At 35.9% G+C, this 22,727-nt stretch overlaps 2 protein-coding genes across 5 annotated transcripts; both read right to left on the bottom strand.

Moving 5' to 3' along the window:
- Positions 1-212: 212 nt before the first annotated feature.
- LOC122825626 lies at positions 213-21,410 on the bottom strand. 4 transcript variants are annotated; one of them, XM_044107103.1, is made up of 4 exons: positions 20,971-21,410; positions 19,919-20,598; positions 18,848-19,028; positions 15,613-18,737 (listed from the first exon to the last, which is right to left on the bottom strand). In XM_044107103.1, exon 4 carries the CDS (start codon positions 18,704-18,706, stop codon positions 16,373-16,375), a length of 2,334 nt encoding a protein of 777 aa, XP_043963038.1. In that variant the 5' UTR covers positions 18,707-18,737; positions 18,848-19,028; positions 19,919-20,598; positions 20,971-21,410; the 3' UTR covers positions 15,613-16,372. The 4 variants fall into 4 exon arrangements, 3 of the variants coding, with proteins under 3 accessions (XP_043963038.1, XP_043963039.1, XP_043963037.1); XM_044107104.1 differs by having other exon boundaries at positions 18,876-19,028; XR_006369685.1 differs by lacking the exon at positions 15,613-18,737 and adding an exon at positions 213-258 and having other exon boundaries at positions 19,919-21,410.
- LOC122825625 lies at positions 5,421-12,163 on the bottom strand. Its single transcript, XM_044107101.1, has 3 exons — positions 12,128-12,163; positions 8,412-8,496; positions 5,421-8,285 (listed from the first exon to the last, which is right to left on the bottom strand). Exon 3 carries the CDS (start codon positions 8,257-8,259, stop codon positions 5,893-5,895), a length of 2,367 nt encoding a protein of 788 aa, XP_043963036.1. The 5' UTR covers positions 8,260-8,285; positions 8,412-8,496; positions 12,128-12,163; the 3' UTR covers positions 5,421-5,892.
- Positions 21,411-22,727: the final 1,317 nt, after the last annotated feature.

Below are 22,727 nucleotides of genomic sequence, written 5' to 3'. Positions count from 1 at the left end.
TGAACCCTGGAATATAAACTCTGCTGTCTTTAACTGAGTCATCGAGTTTAGTTTCACACAGACCCACAACATGGAGTTTATCACGAGCAATAATGTGTTTAACTTCATGAGTTTTGTCTCTCAGACCGTTAATGTTCAACAGAGCAACAGATAATTGATCCTGAGATGCAGGTGAGGAAGCCTGAGATGATCTTTTGGTTTTCTGTGATGAAGTTGCCATGGTGACGACCTTCTCTGTCCTTCTTCTCTCTGTTGCTCCTTAAAGACACAGAAACACTCAGACATTAAAACAACCTCCTGCTGAAGTTTATATCAGATTAAATTGATCTGCAGTTTGATATAAAATCTGATCAATATTAAATATTTACAGTCTGATCCTCCAGCTCAGCTTCTGACCTTTGACCTCCAGGATGGAGGAAGCTGTGACCTCTGGGTCTCTGTCTCTGAAATCACAACAATCTGTTTCCTCAAACTGGTTTGATGTGGATCAGCTCAGACTGGTTCTACTGGGTCAGACTGGGAGGAAGTGATGATGAAGATGAAGAGCTGCTGGAAAACACAACAGATTATATCAAATTAACAGATTATATCAAATTAACAGATTATATCAAATTAACAGATTATATCAAACTAACAGATTATATCAAATTAACAGATTATATCAAATAAACAGATTATATCAAATTAACAGATTATATCAAAATTAACAGATTATATCAAATTAACAGATTACATCAAATTAACAGATTATATCAAATTAACAGATTATATCAAATTAACAGATTATATCAAATTAACAGATTATATCAAATTAACAGATTATATCAAATAAACAGATTATATCAAATTAACAGATTATATCAAAATTAACAGATTATATCAAATTAACAGATTATATCAAATTAACAGATTATATCAAATTAACAGATTATATCAAATAAACAGATTATATCAAATTAACAGATTATATCAAAATTAACAGATTATATCAAATTAACAGATTACATCAAATTAACAGATTATATCAAATTAACAGATTATATCAAACATCCAACATTAAAATTAGAGGAGAGGAAGAGAAACTTTATTTTTATTTAACTTACAGTAAAATATTTATTGTTAAAATCGACTCCAGTCCTGAATAACTGATCAGAACATTTGATTAATATTTAAATTATGTCAGACAGAAAATATCAATTCTAGTATCTTAAGAATAAAATAATAAAAAATTAGATTTTATTCTGTTTTAATTAAAACATGTTTGTTCTCCATTGAAGTTACAGTAATAATAAATTATATTAATATAACTCAAGTAGAAATAAAAAGCAAAATAATTGAAATGTAATTTGAAAAGATCAATAATGTTAAAAAAGGTTAAAGGTCATTAATGTTTCTACCAACAAAAAAAATAATTATTTTCCTTACAGTTAAAAGTTTATCATAAACATTAATGGAAGTTTTTAAAATAAGAAAGAATTTAAGTTTAATATCAATAAAACTGAATAACATGAGAAATAAATTTATAGATAGATAGATAGATAGATAGATAGATAGATAGATAGATAGATAGATAGATAGATAGATTGATTGATTGATTGATTGATTGATTGATTGATTGATTGATTGATTGATTGATTGATTGATTGATTGATTGATTGATTGATTGATTGATTGATTGATTGATTGATTGATTGATTGATTGATTGATTGATTGATTGATTGATTGATTGATTGATTGATTGATTGATTGATTGATTGATTGATTGATTGATTGATTGATTGATTGATTGATTGATTGATTGATTGATTGATTGATTGATTGATTGATTGATTGATTGATTGATTGATTGATTGATTGATTGATTGATTGATTGATTGATTGATTGATTGATTGATTGATTGATTGATTGATTGATTGATTGATTGATTGATTGATTGATTGATCGATTCCTCACCTGGTCAGTTTGGTTCAGTTTCTGATGATGATCCCAGTCTGACCTGCTGCCTCGTGTTTCTTAATAAACGTCTTCTTCTCTCTTTTCCTCCTTTGTTTAGAGAAACTTTTTGTTTTTCTCGTCTCTCTCTGTAAAAGTCATTTAGGCTGCAGTTACTTCATGCCAAATGAATCCTGTAACTCTGTTAAATTAAACACATCTGTGTGAATCGTGTTGGTTATGATTGGATTAGTTTAAATTTGAAGATAAACTTATTATTTATTTGTTAATCTGCTGATGTGAAGAACTGAAGATTGTTAGATAATCTGGTTTTTAATCTGAGCAAAGGAGGGAAACACAAACAGGTCAAAGTAAAACGTTACATTTGTTTGTTATTATGCAATAACCAGCCTCGCCCTCACAACTCCTCAGGACTGACTACTGACCAGTTCTCTGTCCAACAGGTCCGGAAAATCTCTAAGACCCGGATCTTACCCTGAACAAGATCTATAAGAGATAATCTGTTTAAACCGGTGGTGAAAGAGACTCGTCTATCTCTAACTACCTCCTATACAGAACTTATGACCCTTTTCAGTTAAGAAACAATCAGCTGAGTAGCTTCAATAAACACTTCTGTTAACGGTAGCCCCCTTTCTAAAATAAAGTGCACTTGGAACCGACTAGATAATATTTAGTGACTTAGATTTAAGTCCCAGGGTCATTATTTACACTCACCAAAGGAAAGTCTGAAGCCACCACATTACTGGAATCATGTTTTACTGGTTTTACCTTAATTAGAAGAACTGGGATTCAAATGACTCAATTAATTTCAATGTCCAGAAACTTCATCAGAATGTTAAAGTATTTATATTTAGTAAACAAGCTTTAGCAGGGAAAATGACAAGCAGATCAATTCATTGATGATTACACCATTCAAATAAGATCAATACAATTTAGATCAATTTAACCCTTTCCTAACAACCTCCCTACTCTGTCATCTGTCTATCAAATAAAACTTTGGGGTGCAACTCAACTCATACCTGTTGATGAAGTTGGATCTTGGCAACAGAAGTTCTTGTGGTCCTTGGTCAGAGTCTTTGAAAAGTGAATCCTCCTTGGAATTGAAACAAAGTGAACTGGTTGTTATATCAAACACTCAGTTCTTCACCACCTCAGTGATCTTTGTTCAGTTCCCCAAGTCCGTTGCGATGAATTTAGAGATCGTTGGGTTGAATGCAGAGTGTTGAAATCCAATCAGGAACCGAGTCAGTGGGTCGATGGATCCCGTCCTTTTGCTCCGGCGCGAAGTACTCCTTGTTCCCCTCGGTTCCAGGGTCCTCTGCTGGTCTTCTTGCTGCACTTGTGTCGAGTCTTGGTGCCCGGGATGAAGAACATCGTCTGACCTCGTCTTCGAGGTTTTATACTTTTCTCCTGCTCTATGGGTGTGCACCGAGAGACGGAGAGAGAACACTGTCTGCATCCTGACTCGATGAAGCAACCAGGCCCCAACCATCAATCCAGGCCTCCACCCTGCAGACTGGTGATGATTGTGAAATTATTCACTTGCAGGCGACCAGGTCGTCTAGACATAATTGCAAAATAATTAGTAATTCCAGGCCGTCTGGATATTACGTCGAGAAGTCAGGTGATTCTGAGAAGTCAGGTGGATTCTCTGAACTCACACCCTGTCCTCCTTACAGTTCTCCTTATGATTCTGTAATATATGCAGACATATAATCACCTTTAATCAATCAAGTTTTTCTTATTTAATTATCAATTCAAGGCATTCCAACAATCATAGATTATTTGATTCATCGTCACAATATAATAAAATACAGAGAAACACATTATGTAATCATCATTAATCAACATACAAGGATGCTTCAGTCTCTCAAGCCTTTATGATCTGTTTTTCTGCATGAGCCTGGACAGATCTCACTCTCACATGACAGGTTTCTTGACACATTTCTAAACATTATTACATGATAATAATAAATAATAAAGTTTTATTATCATGTAATAATAACTAATAACATCCCGTCCAATAAAACAAAAGAAAAACTAGAAAGTTGGAATCCAGACCAGAATGAATCCAAGCAGAAAAAAATCTCATTTTTCTCTGGATTACCTTACCTCAAGTCTGGACCAGAACCAGAACCAGTGGATCCGGATCCACCGGGTCTGCTGAAGCTTTTCCCAGCAGAACCACCAGAGAGTCGGGTCAGACAGAAGAACTCCTCTGCTCTGTTTCAGCCACTCAGCATCCAAACACAACTTTTTCTTTCTGGACCTTTTTCTGTTTCTCCGGTTGAATCTGGATTAATCTGGATTAATCTGGATTAATCTGGATCTTCTTCTTCCTCTGTGGTTCCGCCCAGTTACTCAGATTTTCCGTTCTTCTCCAGCTGTGGTTTTCCAGCCGTAAAGTTGTTGTGCAACATCATCGTGTTGCTTCAGACAGAGAGAGGAAGTAACGAGTTACAGTTACTGGAGTAACTTCTTTGGAAAAGTTTACTTTTAGGAGTATTTCCACTAAACACCTGCAGTTTTTATTAAAGTTTCATAAGTTTTTCATCTAAAGAAACTGATTTGGGAAAATTTTATAATTTTATATGATTTTATTATTTTTTAATTACTTTTATGAATTATTGTCATTTTGCTCCTTAAAAAATACTGAAATTTCCACTTAACTTTCCATTTGGTCCATCTGATGATGCAATTTATGAATATTAAATTATTGATCATTTGATCAATAACTTAGTACTTTGTACCAAATACTTTTTTACTTTTACTTCAGTAAAACATGTTGAGATATTTCTACTGTTACTTGAGAAATATTAATATCTCTTTCCTGGTTAAATCCGTCACAAACTTATTGGTTTTATGAGAAAATAAAAGGAAAAGATCAGGATGAGACTCTGGATCTTTGTTTTTCTCTGGGGAAACTTCTGACCCAAACCGGTTCCTGAAGGTTTCTGAACATTGAAACTAAATTAGAGATGAACAAAGTCTGATCAGACGGAGGATCGGATTAAAACTCAGATCAACGTTTGGTTTTAATTCTGACATAATTCTGTATGAAACTGAACTGATTCTAATGAAATCTGGAAAATAAAACATGAGACACAAGAGGATGATTCACATACAGCAGTCACATTAACGACTTTATGAAACATTAAAACCAAATTATGATTTAAAAAACACATTTCCTTACATTTAATACAGTCGGTGATCATTAAAAATGTTCCTAAACATTTGAATTGATGATTAAATCAGGAGCAGGACAGATGATCTGCTTGTCTGGTTTCTCTGGGAAATATTAAACATCAAAATATGATTCCATTAGAAATTACAAAATATTATTCTCTGCAAAAAATAAATGAAATGACGTTAAAATAACCTGAACATTTCAAATAATTAATTTCTCTGACTGGCTTGATAAAACAGAAAACAAAAAATATCAAGACATTTAAAATTATATTAAAATGATTATAATAATAATAGAAAATAAAATGCATTCAGTGGATTTTTATTCATCCTCAGCAGCTCAGAAACATGAAGACATTATTAGATCCATCATTAAAGAAACATTCAGGATTTATTTTCTGCACATTTATAAGTAAATTAAAGAATAAAATCATAAAGTTTTGACGTTATTACAGTCAGGCTGTTTCTCCTGGAGGTTCAGAAATATTAACTTACATGTAGAGATGATCAAACTTTACTGCAGCACAAAAATGTTTCTGAAAATCTAAATATGTGATCAGATGATCAGAAATATTATTTCTACAGGACGAGATGAAAACCTGAAGATTTTAGGTTTTTTAACTTGTCTGTGTTGAGTTTTAATTATTATTATTTATCTATAATTATCTCTAGATAAAATGTGAAGCACTTTGGTCAACCTTTGTTGTTTTAAATGTTCTGCTTCACAAATGAATTTTATCATTAACTCAAACTACAGCAGCACCACTGAGATTAGAGCTGCATTTATGTCACCATCAGAGACTTTACAACATTTCTTACTACCAAACTCTTTCTGAAATACTTCAAAGGTTTTTTTAAACTTTTCCTGTCCAGAGTCAGTATAACGTTCCATAACTTTTCTCAATACCTGAACATTAAACTGATTACAGTTCAACAAAAACTGAAGGAGTTCAAAATAAGAAGTTATTTCTGTGTGTCTGGTTATTGTAAAATCTGTTGATATGTTCATATGTATCATATAACGTTTGGCCCATTCCTCCACAGATTGTTTCTTAGATTTCTTTGACATCTTACGGTCTTTTATGTAAACAATCATGTGATTTTGGCAGATAACTACAGAGGATGATCTTAAATCTTTCTTTAATTCATTAATAAAGACGGTGAAGAGGAGTCGAGCGAAGAAGCTTCCTCTGGGCAAACCGCAGGAACCTTCATGGTAGGAAAGAAAACTTTTTATCAGTTTAAGAGCCGAATCTGAGAAACCAGATGTTTCCAGTTTTGTTATCAGATCTTTGTGACTGATGGAGTCAAATGAAGAACTGAAGTCCAGGAACAAAACTGAAACTGTTTCTCCTGACTTTGTTGCTTTGAGCCAATCAGTTTTTAGGTTCTTGATTTGATCATCAATAGACTCTGAAGCTATCAGTTTCCGATCAATAAAGTATTTTTCTGCCTGTTTATAGAGAATGATGTCAAAGATATAACCTATCATAACATGGACACTGTGAAGAAGATCTATGTTCTCCCTGAACTTGGTCAGTTTTTGGGTTGAAAACGGGATTAACTCAAACTGTTTGAGTTCAGAAGGAAACAGATCGTTCTCCAGGCAGCGGTTCAGGATGTGGCGGATCGGACCAGAGATGGAACCAGATGAACCGTTCAGGAGTTCAGCATCTATTTTATGGATATCAGCGTCTTTCAGATCAGTACTAAGGAGAGACTCCAACCATTCATTTAATATTTGATTGGGACAAAAAACTAATTTATCTGCCTCGTCAGTCATTGTCTCAACTAGAAAATTACCAAATATCTTTTCTTCTCTGAGATAATATAAGTCTGAGGTTACATCTCCCTGCTGAGTTATGTTGATCACATGAGAAGGCAAACTTTCTCCAAAATACTGTTTACATATCTTCAGTATTTTACTAAAATTAACAGCTTTTTCCCGATGCTGCATGAAACGATTCCTCTCTTCTTTGTTTCTGATTTTACAATATTGTGTAAGACCCTTACAATTTTTACATTCAGATTTTAGTTTTAGGTTTAACTTTGGTTTACATTGAAAACATTTCACTCCTTTGCCTTTAGCTGAGTCATCAGCTTTTGATGAGTCTGATCCTGATGACTTCTTAGCATGTTTCTTTTTTAATTCCTCCTGTGTGAGATGTTTTGAATCATCTCTTTCAGTTATTAATCTCTCTATTTTATCATCCAACTTCAGTAAATCATAAATATCTTGATTCTTTAAATGTCTATTTGCTACTGAGAGAAAAATATCAGTGAATTTCTTCAGAGCTTCTGCAGGATCAGATTCATTGTAGACTTCAGTCCACTGAGTCTCATCTATAACTTTCCAAAATGTACCATCAATCTGTTTAAACCTAAAGCTTATGATCTTCTGAGGAACATTTCTGCTGAGTTTTACAGTAACAAGGTTATGGTCACTGCAGCCTGTTGCAGTGGATTCTGCTTTTCTACCAGAATGCACTGGTATATTTGTATAAATCAAGTCGATGCATGATGAGGATTTCTGGGTAATCCTGGTTTTATCCTGAACAATCTGATTTAATCCCCATTTAGATGAAACATATTCAGCAACATTCTTCTCAGGATCTGAATACCAGTCAGTGTTAAAATCTCCCATCAGCAGAATGTCTTTCTCCTCCTTCTCCTTTAACACCAGATCCATTGTGTCATAGATTTGAACCAAATGTTTTAGATTATCTGTAGGTCTGTAACAACTTCCCAGTAAAACTGGTCGACTGTCAGGAAGCTTCATCTCAACCCAAATGATCTCAGCTTCAGGATTCTCCTCATCAGCTTCAGCCTTCATCAGATCGGGTCTTAATCTGGTTTTAATATGATCCTGAACATAAAGAGCAACTCCTCCTCCACTACTGTCTCTGTCTCTCCTCCACATCCTGAACCCTGGAATATAAACTCTGCTGGGTTCAACTGAGTCATCGAGTTTAGTTTCACACAGACCAACAACATGAAGTTTATAACATTTAATTATGTTTTGAATTTCATCCATCTTGTTTCTCAGACCGTTAATGTTCAACAGAGCAACAGATAACTTTTCATGTGCAGAGTTGACTGGCTGTGATGAAGTTGCCATGGCGATGACTGTAGACTTCCTCCTCCCTTTAGAGTAAAACACAAAAAGGTCACATGCAATAAAAGGCTCCAAATATTAACCAGAAACATCAAATCAGTTTCTCTATTCTTCACAAACCAACAGAAACTCTGTAAAGTTTTTCCTCATCAAACCTGAAGAGTTGTTGAGTTTCTCTGCTGAGATGAAACTGATGTTATTTCCTTCCTGTTTTCAGGATGTTTTCAGCCAATCAGAGACCTGTGAACAGATTGAAACGTTTCCATGACGACGGGAAGGTAAATCTACAGTCAGACTGTAAATGTTTTTATGTCTCAGGTTCAAAAACTGAAACTTCAGGATCCAAACATAAAGTGAAACATCATGATTATAATTTAAGGAAGATAAAATGATGGAAACCAACAAAATGTTTAGATGGTTTATTAACATTGACCTGAACAGATATAAATATCTTCCTAAAGTGTTTTTATATGAAGCTCAGAGACTTTTCTAATTATTGATCTTCTGATGACTCTAGAAAAATTCATCTAAATTATGTTTGATGTTTTAAAGCTACAAAATAAGGTAGAAAGGTTATTGACAGGTTATTTTCTGGAGTTTTTCTGTTTCTCTGACTCTCAGCAGCAGATCACTGAACTGAATCAGTTCAGATCGCTGAACTGAATCAGTTCAGATCGCAGAACTGAATCAGTTCAGATCGCAGAACTGAATCAGTTCAGATATCGCAGAACTGAATCAGTTCAGATCGCTGAACTGAATCAGTTCAGATCGCAGAACTGAATCAGTTCAGATCGCTGAGCTGAATCAGTTCAGATCGCTGAACTGAATCAGTTCAGATCGCAGAACTGAATCAGTTCAGATATCGCAGAACTGAATCAGTTCAGATCGCTGAACTGAATCAGTTCAGATCGCAGAACTGAATCAGTTCAGATCGCTGAGCTGAATCAGTTCAGATCGCTGAACTGAATCAGTTCAGATCGCAGAACTGAATCAGTTCAGATCGCTGAACTGAATCAGTTCAGATCGCTGAACTGAATCAGTTCAGATCGCTGAACTGAATCAGTTCAGATCGCTGAACTGAATCAGTTCAGATCGCAGAACTGAATCAGTTCAGATCGCAGAACTGAATCAGTTCAGATATCGCAGAACTGAATCAGTTCAGATCACTGAACTGATTCAGTTCAGGTCACTGAACTGATTCAGTTCAGATCACTGAACTGAATCAGTTCAGATCGCTGAACTGAATCAGTTCAGATCGCAGAACTGAATCAGTTCAGATCGCTGAGCTGAATCAGTTCAGATCGCTGAACTGAATCAGTTCAGATCGCAGAACTGAATCAGTTCAGATCGCTGAACTGAATCAGTTCAGATCGCTGAACTGAATCAGTTCAGATCGCTGAACTGAATCAGTTCAGATCGCTGAACTGAATCAGTTCAGATCGCAGAACTGAATCAGTTCAGATCGCAGAACTGAATCAGTTCAGATCGCAGAACTGAATCAGTTCAGATCGCAGAACTGAATCAGTTCAGATCGCAGAACTGAATCAGTTCAGACCGCTGAACTGAATCAGTTCAGATCGCTGAACTGAATCAGTTCAGATCGCTGAACTGAATCAGTTCAGATCGCTGAACTGAATCAGTTCAGATCGCTGAACTGAATCAGTTCAGATCGCAGAACTGAATCAGTTCAGATATCGCAGAACAATCAGAACAGATCTCAGAACTGATTCAGTTCAGATCTCTGAACTGATTCAGTTCAGATCACTGAACTGAATCAGTTCAGATCGCTGAACTGAATCAGTTCAGATCGCAGAACTGAATCAGTTCAGATCACTGAGCTGAATCAGTTCAGATCGCTGAACTGAATCAGTTCAGATCGCAGAACTGAATCAGTTCAGATCGCTGAACTGAATCAGTTCAGATCGCTGAACTGAATCAGTTCAGATCGCTGAACTGAATCAGTTCAGATCGCTGAACTGAATCAGTTCAGATCGCAGAACTGAATCAGTTCAGATCGCAGAACTGAATCAGTTCAGATCGCAGAACTGAATCAGTTCAGATCGCAGAACTGAATCAGTTCAGATCGCAGAACTGAATCAGTTCAGACCGCTGAACTGAATCAGTTCAGATCGCTGAACTGAATCAGTTCAGATCGCAGAATCAGTTCAGATCGCAGAACTGAATCAGTTCAGATCGCAGAACTGAATCAGTTCAGATCGCAGAACTGAATCAGTTCAGACCGCTGAACTGAATCAGTTCAGATCGCTGAACTGAATCAGTTCAGATCGCTGAACTGAATCAGTTCAGATCGCTGAACTGAATCAGTTCAGATCGCTGAACTGAATCAGTTCAGATCGCAGAACTGAATCAGTTCAGATATCGCAGAACTGAATCAGTTCAGATCACTGAACTGATTCAGTTCAGCGCTCTGAACTGAATCAGTTCAGATCACTGAACTGAATCAGTTCAGATCGCTGAACTGAATCAGTTCAGATCGCAGAACTGAATCAGTTCAGATCACTGAGCTGAATCAGTTCAGATCGCTGAACTGAATCAGTTCAGATCGCAGAACTGAATCAGTTCAGATCGCTGAACTGAATCAGTTCAGATCGCTGAACTGAATCAGTTCAGATCGCTGAACTGAATCAGTTCAGATCGCTGAACTGAATCAGTTCAGATCGCAGAACTGAATCAGTTCAGATCGCAGAACTGAATCAGTTCAGATCGCAGAACTGAATCAGTTCAGATCGCAGAACTGAATCAGTTCAGATCGCAGAACTGAATCAGTTCAGACCGCTGAACTGAATCAGTTCAGATCGCTGAACTGAATCAGTTCAGATCGCTGAACTGATTCAGTTCAGACCGCTGAACTGAATCAGTTCAGATCGCTGAACTGAATCAGTTCAGATCGCTGAACTGAATCAGTTCAGATCACTGAATTCATTAATTCATTAATTTCAGATCACTGAACTGATTCAGCAGGTCAGACGTTTTCAGACCTTTGAGAAAAGGTCTGAAAACCTGAAAAACATGATGGTTCAACAATCAGTTGAACCATCATGTCTGGTTCAACTGATTGTTGGACCAGACAAAATGCATCTTTTACTTTCTGGAACAAATAAAAAACTAAAATTATAAGAGATGATGAGTTTAGTAACAAATATGGATGTGAGATCTTCAGAGTTGACATTGTTGAAATGGTTAATAGTTTATCTTATAAAAATCATCACTAATCATTTTCTGCACCTTTAGTTCAACATTTATCCTTGTAAATAAATCAGTTTTCAACACAGCAGCTGTTAAAACATTCATGCTGCCACATTCATCCACCTACTTCCTGTTTCTGATGAATGAATGGATGAATTGTTCCTGTGAAGCAGTGAAGGAGTTTCAGTAAAGCTGCACCACTCTGTGTGTAAAAATGATTTAAAATGACTTCCAGATGTTCATCAGTCTGTCAATGAAATATTTAAAAAACAAGAAAAACTCTGATTTCAAATCTATTGGCTGTTCAGCAGAAACTCATTAATTATGATCAGAAATAATCACCTGAGTTTCTATATTTCCATAAAATAAAGTTTCAGTTTAATTCATTTCTAAGATCTTGTTTATATTTTGTCATTTCCTGAAGTTTCCTCAACAGGATGAAGTTTTCCTCTTGTTCTTGTTTTCTATAATATTTTTCCAGATAATTTTAATTCATGTTCAGCCTGAAACATCTACATTCAGTTTCATTAAAAAATATCTCATCATATCTAAACTCAAAACATTTAATCAGCTCCTGCTGGTTAATTAAATCAGACTGGAGAACTTCTGCTGATTTTAAATGATCCTTATTATTTTAATTCATGTTAAATGTTTATTCACTCACCTGTCTGAATGTTTCAGTGAGACTGAAGGATGATCTGTTGGATCCAGTCATTGAATGTTGACTGAATTCATCTTCTGTTTCACCTGAACTGCATCTGATTTCCATGATTCAGGCAGAAATTTGTGTTGCAAAGTTCACAGCTGACGTACCTGAGATGGTTTATTTCCTCTTAAAGGGCCAGGAAAGTTTATTTCTGCATCATAATTCAGCAGCAACAAAGTTCAAAGGTATTTTATGATAAAAACATAAAGTGAACATTTCCATGACTCAGTTATGATCCTGACTAGAATAAAAATGTTCCAGTTGATGATAATCAGAGGAAACTCTAAGGGTGGATTTAAACCTGATTTAAAGAAATCAGTATTTCTGCATCTTTACAGTTTTATTGAAGTTTGTAGTGAATAGAAATTGAATCTTGTTTCTCCATGTTTGGTTCTGATTCTGGTTCTGGTTCTGGTTCTGGTTCTGGTTCTGGTTCTGGTAAACTCCTCCTCTGGGTTTCACCTGAACTTCACCTGTTTGACTGCAGCAAATGTTGTTTTTTTATTTTCCAACTTTCTTTATTGCATTTCACAACTTGACACAAATCAATCATTAGTACAATGAAAACACAGTAGTTATAAATTGAGAGAAAAAGAAGTTCAAGCTGATTTCTCCCAGAACCCAAACCCATCCCGTCCAGGTCCAAACACAAGACAAACAGCCTGCTGGGATCCAGTTCCTGTAGCAGTTTCTAGCAACACGACATTCACACACATTCACACACATTCACACACATTCAAAAGGAGGCAGGAAAAGAAATGAAGAAAAAATAATAACACTGATACTAAGTAAATGAATGAATATATATTTAAGCGTACATAATATTAAGTTAAACAAGTATACAAATAAATTACAAATGAAGAAGAAAAGAGAAAGAAAAAACTAAATAAATAATAATAATTTTAAAAATAAATAAATAAATTATAAGATGAAGAATATATATCGGTTAAAAACAAAAGAATTGGATTGAATATCAAATGTTTACAATGCAAATATCAAAAGTTTTGTTCCTTTGAAATAAACTCATTAAAACAGACGAGGTAAATTTATTCATAGAGCAAATTACTGGAGCATGATGGAAAAGAAAATAAAGTAAAAATAAATATTATATTTCATCATTTTCTAACCCTGTTTTATTCTCCAAACTGGGTTTTGGTATTTTGTAACTCGTGCAACGATTACAGACGTTTGGTTGATGGTCGGGTCTCTAGGTTTCACTAAAACATTTAGAAAATGAATCACAGAAGAGAAGAAACCATCAATTTTAAAAACTTCCAGACATTGGAAATGATCTGTTGAAGTTCATCATGAGCTGCAGGTTGATTTCTGTCTTTGACTCTTTGTGTCTCATTTTTAAACTCAGATTTTCTGGTTTGTTTTTAAAACGGAGCAGAAAGAAAAGATGAATTCAGCAGAAACATTAATATTAACTTTTATCACAGCAACAGGAACATTTTCCTGTTGTGAATCTGATACTAAATTAAAAAATATTCCTGTTACATTTCATAATGATAATGATAAATATTGTGCTGCTTGTATATCTGATTGGTAAAAAGCACAGAAAGAAGAAATTCTGCAAAAACTAAAATCCTTCCAGTTTTTCTTCTTTTTCTTCAGTTTCAGTTCAGAATCTGATTTATTTCACTCTTCACCAGCAGGGGGCGCCCTGGAGCAGCGGAAACTTCAGCACCATGTAAATCTGGTTTCTATTCAGCAAAACTTCCTGGTTTTTGAAACAAAGCAGCTTCTCTTCAGCTGCTGATCAATTTGTTTGAGATTTGAATGAATTTTGAATTATTTCCATATTTGGCTCCGTCCTCTTGGTTCTCTGTGTTGATTGTTAGCAAGAACCAGAAGCAATAAAATACTAAATTATTCTAGAATGAAGTTTTGTCTCGATCACTAATATTGTAAACAGTTGATTCTGATGAACATGTTTGTTTTATAAATGTGAGAATTAATGATCAGATCTACAATCATTCAATCATTTTTTCTCATCAGTTCATTTCATCTGTTGTTTCTGGTAAAGAAGATTTCACCACTGATCATTGTGAAAGATTTAATACAATATAAACATAGAAAAAACATTTTTCTGGTTTTTATGGTGACCAGTTCATCCAGCATCAGTTTGATTTAAAACAATACATAAACAAATACAAAGGTGATAAATCAAACAAAATCTTCAACATTCTTATACATTTTTAATAACCAAAGATATTAATTACATTTTCAGATTTTCAGCTGTGCTGTACTTAGTTATAGTTAATATTGTTTAATTTAAACCATTTAAATCTTTTCAGCCTTTTCTATCAGGGATCTAAATCAGTTTCTGATCCTTCATCATAAATCATTAAAGTATTTTCAGACAAAGCAGCTGAAGGTTGTTTTATCTCATTTAAAAAGAGAAAGATGAAGAGAACTGAATGAGAAGAATCCTGCAGGCAAACCGCATGAAACTTTGTGCTGCGAAACAAAAAACCTTTAATAAGAGAAAACTGAACATGAGAGCAGAAGCTCTCGGTTTGTCAGTGAACACATCATGAGTGTGAAACAGCTGGAACAGCTGGAATCTTCAGAAGTTACTAAAGAATCATCTTATTGATAGAAGTTTGTGATCCGCAGTGAAATAATGATGTGATAGATGAAGCCTAACATGACGTGGACATTATCAGCTCCGTTCTGTTGGCTTCCTGAAAATGGGAAAGTTTTGATGTTTTTCAGCTCATCAGGCATCAGTTGAGTGATGATTCATCTGTTCATCTGGTTTTATTTCTGCTGAACCTGAAAACATTCAGAGACAGATTCTACATCTGTAGTTCTGCTGTTGGTTTGATGGATTTGCTCCGTTTCTGAGTTTTTCTCTATTTCAGGAAGGATGTGACGTTCAATCACCACAATGTTATCAAATTAATTTGATTTATTTATTTCAAACAGATGTTCAAAAACAAGAAAACAAGCAATCAGTAGGACAGAGAACATGTGTATAAATAACCAAGAACAAATTGTTTGCTGCTACTTTTCTGTTTGAAAATGAAATGGAAGAAATGAAAACTAAACTCTGAACAACTGAATGTATCTGAGACTCGATGACTGAACTCACGTTTCTTCCTGTTTCACCTGAACTGCATCTGATTTACATGATTCATGCAGAAATTTGTGTTGCAAAGTTTCTAGGTTTTCCACTGGCCTAGTCAAAGTCTGGAACTGTGTCAAACTGAGTGTTGGTGTGGGCTGCTTGCTGCTGGAAATGTAACTTTAGTTATCAATCATTCTGTTTAATAATCATGTAGATTAATTCAGATCTTTGTAAAATCATGACCAGGTTCTGATCCGGTTCTGATCCGGTTCTGATCCGGTTCAGTCGGATTCAGCAGGTCAACAATCAGCCAATCAGAGCAGGACTCTGTGGAGTTACAAGACAGAAAAACCAGGCAGAATCAGAGTGACCTTTAACCTTTTATTGAGCTTCTCAGCTGAACGTTCATTCTGTGTCCCACAGTGACACCTGGTGGTGGAGATCAGAACTTCATGAACACAACAAAGTTTTACAAAGAAAAACAGAAAAATTCATGTTGAACTCATCAAAAGATAATTAATATTGTAATAAAATATAGAATAAACAAAAACATAAAGAAAAATATGTCATTATATAATTGATTTAAAATGTAAAACAAAAGATAAACTGAGATTATGAAGCATAATAATTTCTTTTACACATGATTATAGATTCAAAATAATAAAAAATACATTTTATATAGAATCAGTTCATTCAGAAACATGAACTTATATCTGCTGTAAATATAATAAAATCAGAGATTTAACATTATTTTACTCACATTTTCATTGATATTCATTAATATTTGTGATTTATAAAACAACAGTGTTTCTTCCTCATAAAAATGTTTTCTAATCTTTGTGCTAAATAAAAGAAAGATAAAAATAAGAAGAATCTTTAAAATAAGAAGCAAACAATAAATCATACAAAGTTTAGTTTTTTCTGTCATTTGATTCGTTTGTGATTCAGTTTCTCTGTCAGCAGGAAAAAAAATCCTTTTTTAATTTTTAAATATTTCTGGGAGTTTTATCTGGAGCTGTAGATTCATTTGACTTTAGCTTCTCTTAGTATTTTTCATCTGAACTTTGATCACCTTCATGTTTTTAGAGTTGCCTGTATTGATAAAACCTCCAGAATTTAAATCCTTTTCATATTTCTCTCCTCATTGAACGTCCAGAGTCATCGGCGTCACCAGCAGAGCCTGCAGGACGTTTCTTATTTCGTGTTTGGGATTCCTGCGCTGAATTATTTATGATCTCAGGCTCAACAACTATATATTCTTTACCAAAGTGTAGCTCTAGTTCTTTTGAGACATTGTCGTATTCCCAGTCACCATTTTGCTTCACTATGTTCCCAGGAGCTCTGATCCAGTTTGATTTGTTTCCATGGCAACGAATCATGGAGTCAAGGATTTTAAACATGGCTGACAGATCAGAGGGTTTGAATTCTTTTCGTCTGATTTTAATGTTGATCTTGTCGGCCCATGTTCTCACAGTCTTAATTTTTTCATTTAACTCTGACTTATTTCCATAGATCATCATGTAACTGTTACAGATAACAGCAGATGGTTCTAAGTTTTTCTTTAGATCATTAATAATGATGATGTGGAGGAGCTGAGTGAGGCAGCTTCCTCCAGGCAAACCAGAGGAACCTTCATGGATGGAAAGAAAACTTTTTATCAGTTTAAAATCTGATTCTGAGAGATTAGATTCCTTCAGTTTGGTAATCAGCAGATCATGACTGATTTTGTCAAAGTAAGAAGTGAAATCCAGGAGCACAGCTTCAACCGCTCTGTTTGTTTCACCCAGATCAGTTTTTAGTTGCTTCAGATTTTTTTGGAGTGTTGCTATAGATTTTTCATCCTCAATAAAGAACGGTTTTGCCTGCTCATAAAGGATGAGATCAAATATGTAACTTAATATGATGTGAACTCTGACAACACCACTTTTCTGTCTAATATCATTATAATTGTCTGTTGAAAATGGGAATGATTTGATTTTTTTAAGCTCATTAGGAATCTCTCCAGTCTTGATGAATCCATTCAGGATCTTACGGAGTGGAGCAGAGATAGAACCAGCTGCAAGTTCCCACATTGCAGCTTCAGTTTCATCTATGAACATAACCACATGACCACAGATATACTCCAAACAACTCTTCACTTCTGTAAATCTAGTCTTTTGAAATACTTCAATTCCCGTTTCTTCCCTGTGTCTATCTACAGGATCTACAGGAACAGATCCTGAATCTGTAGGTTCACTGCTGGTTTGATCAGTTTGCTGTTGATTTTCTTCCTCTGAGGCTTTAACCTCAGGGAGATGAAAAGGGAAAGTTTCTTCTGACTCTGTAGCATCATTTTCACCTCCTGGTTGATTCTCAGGTTTTCCATTGATATAATTATCGATCTTTTCCTGAAGTTTCTTTTTTTTCTTTATAGAGGTATAGATGTTTTTTATCATTTCATATTTTGATTTATCTCTGTCAGATACTAAATTTTCCAACGTCTCATTCAACTTCAATAAAGAATGAATATTTTGGCTCTTTAATGGGGCATGTTTATCTGCTACTTGGAGAAAACTCTCAGTAAACTCTTGCAGAGATTTAACATTTCTATAGACTTCCTCTGACTTATTTTTCATATCTTTCTGAAATTTCTCTTTATCATCCTGGTTTGGTCTAAAATTTCCTTTACTCTGAGGAATCTTTCCATCTATCTTCACGGTAATGAGGTTATGGTCACTGCAGTCTGTAGGAATGTGTTTTGGTTCTGGAAGACCTTTTACATTAGTATAAATGTGATCAATGCATGTTTCTGAATCCAGAGTCAACCTGGTAGCAACTTTAACGATCTGAGTCCAACCCTTACTAGATATAAAATCATCAGCTTCTTTCTTCTCAGAGTTTGACAACCAGTCAATGTTAAAGTCGCCCATCAGGAAAATGTCTTTATCTTTATCTTTCTCTGACAACAGAGTTATTGTCTTCTTGATGTGTTTTAAATATTTTTTTTTGTCTTTTGTTGGTCTGTAACAACATCCCAGTAAAACCCGTCTGTTTTCCTGGTCTGTTTCTCCGGCTTTAGGAAGATCTAACTCAACCCAAATGATCTCAGCTTCAGGATTCTCCTCATCAACTTCAGCCGTCATCAGGTCGGGTCTTAATCTGGTTTTAATATGATCCTGAATGTACAGAGCGATTCCTCCTCCTGTATTGTTACTCTTGTCATTCCTGTCTTTCCTCCACATACTGAATCCTGGTATATAAACCTCACTGTGTTTAACTTTGCTGTTCAGTTTAGTTTCACACAGAGCAACAACATGGAGTTTATCACGAGCAATAATGTGTTTAACTTCATGAGTTTTCTTTCTCAGACCGTTAATGTTCAACAGACCCAGAGATAATTCTTCATACTTAATGTTTACTTCCTTTGATGCAGGTGAGGAAGCCTGAGAAGATGTTTTGGTGTTCTGTGATGAAGTTGCCATGGTGACGACCTTCTCTGTTCTTCTTCTCTCTCTTAAAGACACAGAAACACTCAGACATTAAAACAACCTCCTGCTGAAGTTTATATCAGATTAAATTGATCTGCAGTTTGATATAAAATCTGATCAATATTAAATATTTACAGTCTGATCCTCTGGCTCAGCTTCTGACCTTTGACCTTCAGGATGGAGGAAGCTGTGACCTCTGGGTCTCTGACTCTGAAATCACAACAACCTGTTTCCACAAACTGGTTTGATGTGGATCAGCTCAGACTGGTTCTACTGGGTCAGACTGGGAGGAAGTGATGATGAAGATGAAGAGCTGCTGGAAAACACAACAGATTATGTCAAATTAACAGATTATATCAAATTAACAGATTATATCAAATTAACAGATTATATCAAAATTAACAGATTATATCAAATAAAAAGATTATATCAAAATAACAGATTATATCAAAATAAACAGATTATATCAAATTGTTAGAGATTGTTAGATAATCTGGTTTTTAATCTGAGGAAAGGAGGGAAACACAAACAGGTCGAATTAAAACGTTACATTTGTTTGTTATTATGCAATAGCCAGCCTCGCCCTCACAACTCCTCAGGCTGACTACTGACCAGTTCTCTGTCTAACAGGTCCGGAAAATCTCTAAGACCTGGATCTTACCCTGAACAAGATCTATAAGAGATAATCTGTTTAAACTGGTGGTGAAAGAGACTCGTCTATCTCTAACTACCTCCAATCCAGAACTTATGACCCTTTACAGTTAAGAAACAATCAGCTGAGTAGCTTCAATAAACACTTCTGTTAACGGTAGCCCCCTTTCTAAAATAAAGTGCACTTGGAACCGACTAGATAATATTTAGTGACTTAGATTTAAGTCCCAGGGTCATTATTTACACTCACCAAAGGAAAGTCTGAAGCCACCACATTACTGGAATCATGTTTTACTGGTTTTACTATAAATAGAAGAACTGTGATTCAAATGACTCAATTGATTTCAATGTCCACAAACTTCATCAGAATGTTAAAGTATTTATATTTAGTAAACAAGCTTTAGCAGGAAAAATGACAAGCAGATCAATTTATTGATGATTACACCATTCAAATAAGATCAATACAATTTAGATCAATTTAACCCTTTCCTAACAACCTCCCTACTCTGTCATCTGTCTATCAAATAAAACTTTGGGGTGCAACTCAACTCATACCTGTTGATGAAGTTGGATCTTGGCAACAGAAGTTCTTGTGGTCCTTGGTCAGAGTCTTTGAAAAGTGAATCCTCCTTGGGATTGAAACAAAGTGAACTGGTTGTTATATCAAACACTCAGTTCTTCACCACCTCAGTGATCTTTGTTCAGTTCCCCAAGTCCGTTGCGATGAATTTAGAGATCGTTGGGTTGAATGCAGAGTGTTGAAATCCAATCAGGAACCGAGTCAGTGGGTCGATGGATCCCGTCCTTTTGCTCCGGCGCGAAGTACTCCTTGTTCCCCTCGGTTCCAGGGTCCTCTGCTGGTCTTCTTGCTGCACTTGTGTCGAGTCTTGACGCCCGGGACGAAGAACATCGTCTGACCTCGTCTTCGAGGTTTTATACTTTTCTCCTGCTCTATGGGTGTGCACCGAGAGACGGAGAGAGAGAGAGAACACTGTCTGCATCCTGACTCGATGAAGCAACCAGGCCCCAACCATCAATCCAGGCCTCCACCCTGCAGACTGGTGATGATTGTGAAATTATTCACTTGCAGGCGACCAGGTCGTCTAGACATAATTGCAAAATAATTAGTAATTCCAGGCCGTCTGGATATTACGTCGAGAAGTCAGGTGATTCTGAGAAGTCAGGTGGATTCTCTGAACTCACACCCTGTCCTCCTTACAGTTCTCCTTATGATTCTGTAATATATGCAGACATATAATCACCTTTAATCAATCAAGTTTTTCTTATTTAATTATCAATTCAAGGCATTCCAACAATCATAGATTATTTGGTTCATCGTCACAATATAATAAAATACAGAGAAACACATTATGTAATCATCATTAATCAACATACAAGGATGCTTCAGTCTCTCAAGCCTTTATGATCTGTTTTTCTGCATGAGCCTGGACAGATCTCACTCTCACATGACAGGTTTCTTGACACATTTCTAAACATTATTACATGATAATAACATCACAGCAATAAAACAAAAGAAAAACTAGAAAGTTGGAATCCAGACCAGAATGAATCCGATCAGAAAAAAATCTCATTTTTCTCTGGATTACCTTGCCTCAAGTCTGGACCAGAACCAGAACCAGTGGATCCGGATCCACCGGGTCTGCTGAAGCTTTTCCCAGCAGAACCACCAGAGAGTCGGGTCAGACAGAAGAACTCCTCTGCTCTGTTTCAGCCACTCAGCATCCAAACACAACTTTTTCTTTCTGAACCTTTTTCTGTTTCTCCGGTTGAATCTGGATTCATCTGGATTCAACTGGATCTTCTTCTTCCTCTGTGGTTCCGTCCAGTTACTCAGATTTTCCGTTCTTCTCCAGCTGTGGTTTTCCAGCCGTCTCCTCCTCCAGCCATAAAGTTGTTGTGCAACATCATCGTGTTGCTTCCTGCTCTCAGACAGAGAGGGGATTAACTAGTTGGGGCCTGCCCATAGCAATGCATAAGGAGAGCAGTGACTGACTTGCGAAGCAAGTCAGTCACTGCCTCCATGCATTGCATGGCAGGCACCTATTGTTCTACACCCAATAGAACGCCTCTTTATTATTCTTAACTTCTTCATCCGCGGACATTAATGCGGCTCGTACCGCTGCGAGCCCACCCACAAAAGTGGTATCAAATCGTGCGGCTCGTGCCCGGGAGGTGTGCTATTATTTTTATAAGGAATCGGACTTACGATGCCGAAGTAAAAAGCGAAAAACGAGCAAAATTTCCAACTGCCGAAACGCAGAGCATAACTGACACCAACTGCCGCTTTTTTAGAGTGAGAATTTAAGCAGATTTTTGACCCCAAAACAATTTTGAAATTGCCGTCACGCCCACAAATATCGCTCTATCGATATCAAACTCAGTCATGACATTGATACGCATGCCTGCTCCGGTAAAATGTGTTCGATATTTCTCTAGCATTTACGGTTTTCTGTCAAGGTGCTTCAGAGTGAAATTATGGGACAGGGTAACTGACGCTCTCCCTGGTTCACTTCCATGTATTTCTGAAAAGTTTCTGCACAATTTTTTGTCTCATCACTGCAATTACTGTGAATGAGGTAAAAATATGAATTGCGGTACTATCGGAGAAGACAAATAGCCCTCTCATACGCTTCAAACGGTTTTCAAATATGTATTACGGTTCCTGAACGGCAAAGGTTTGTTCGGAGTGCTTTTTCCATATTAATTGGCTGGGTGTCTCACAAAGATAGAATTTTTTTCCCCTCTTTCTGTCTCACACACACTGACAGTTACCAGCTGATCCATTACCATAGCAACGGAACACATGGGGCCAGAGCAGCTGATTTATGGGAGGACACTCTGGAAGGAGCTGGCCTTTATAACTACTTGTGTTTTGGGCATTTTATAACTGATTTTAACAAACCATTGTTACACAAAGGATTAGTGTGTAATTTTTAAATAAAGCTTAATGGAAATTTCCCAATAAAAGCCCCAATATCTCTGTCAGGTGCAAAAATCTCTGCCTATATTATCTTTTCCTCTCAGGTTATGGCACTGGCTTGCGCAGCAAGCCAGTGCAATGGCATTAACCTTTGACCTAATGATAATAAATAGGACTATCAGAACACCATATCTGTAGTTCTAAGTAACACTCAGTTAAAACAGAGCTTCCATTTAGAACTACTGGCTGTTTAGGCCAGTAAATAAGGAATTTAACCCAAACACTGTTAGGCATTGGATTAGTGTGAGCATTTAATATGAAGCTTATGTTTATTTTTCAAAATAAAAGCCTTCATATTGCCCTCAGGTTAATGCATCGCCGTAAGGCGATGCAATAATATTAGAATGCTTTATATTCTTCTCT

This window comes from Gambusia affinis, linkage group LG22, assembly GCF_019740435.1.
Source record: "Gambusia affinis linkage group LG22, SWU_Gaff_1.0, whole genome shotgun sequence".
Taxonomy (NCBI): domain Eukaryota; kingdom Metazoa; phylum Chordata; class Actinopteri; order Cyprinodontiformes; family Poeciliidae; genus Gambusia; species Gambusia affinis.
The sequence above is the reverse complement of the archived record's forward strand: the minus strand, read 5'-3'. Positions and strand labels throughout refer to the sequence as shown.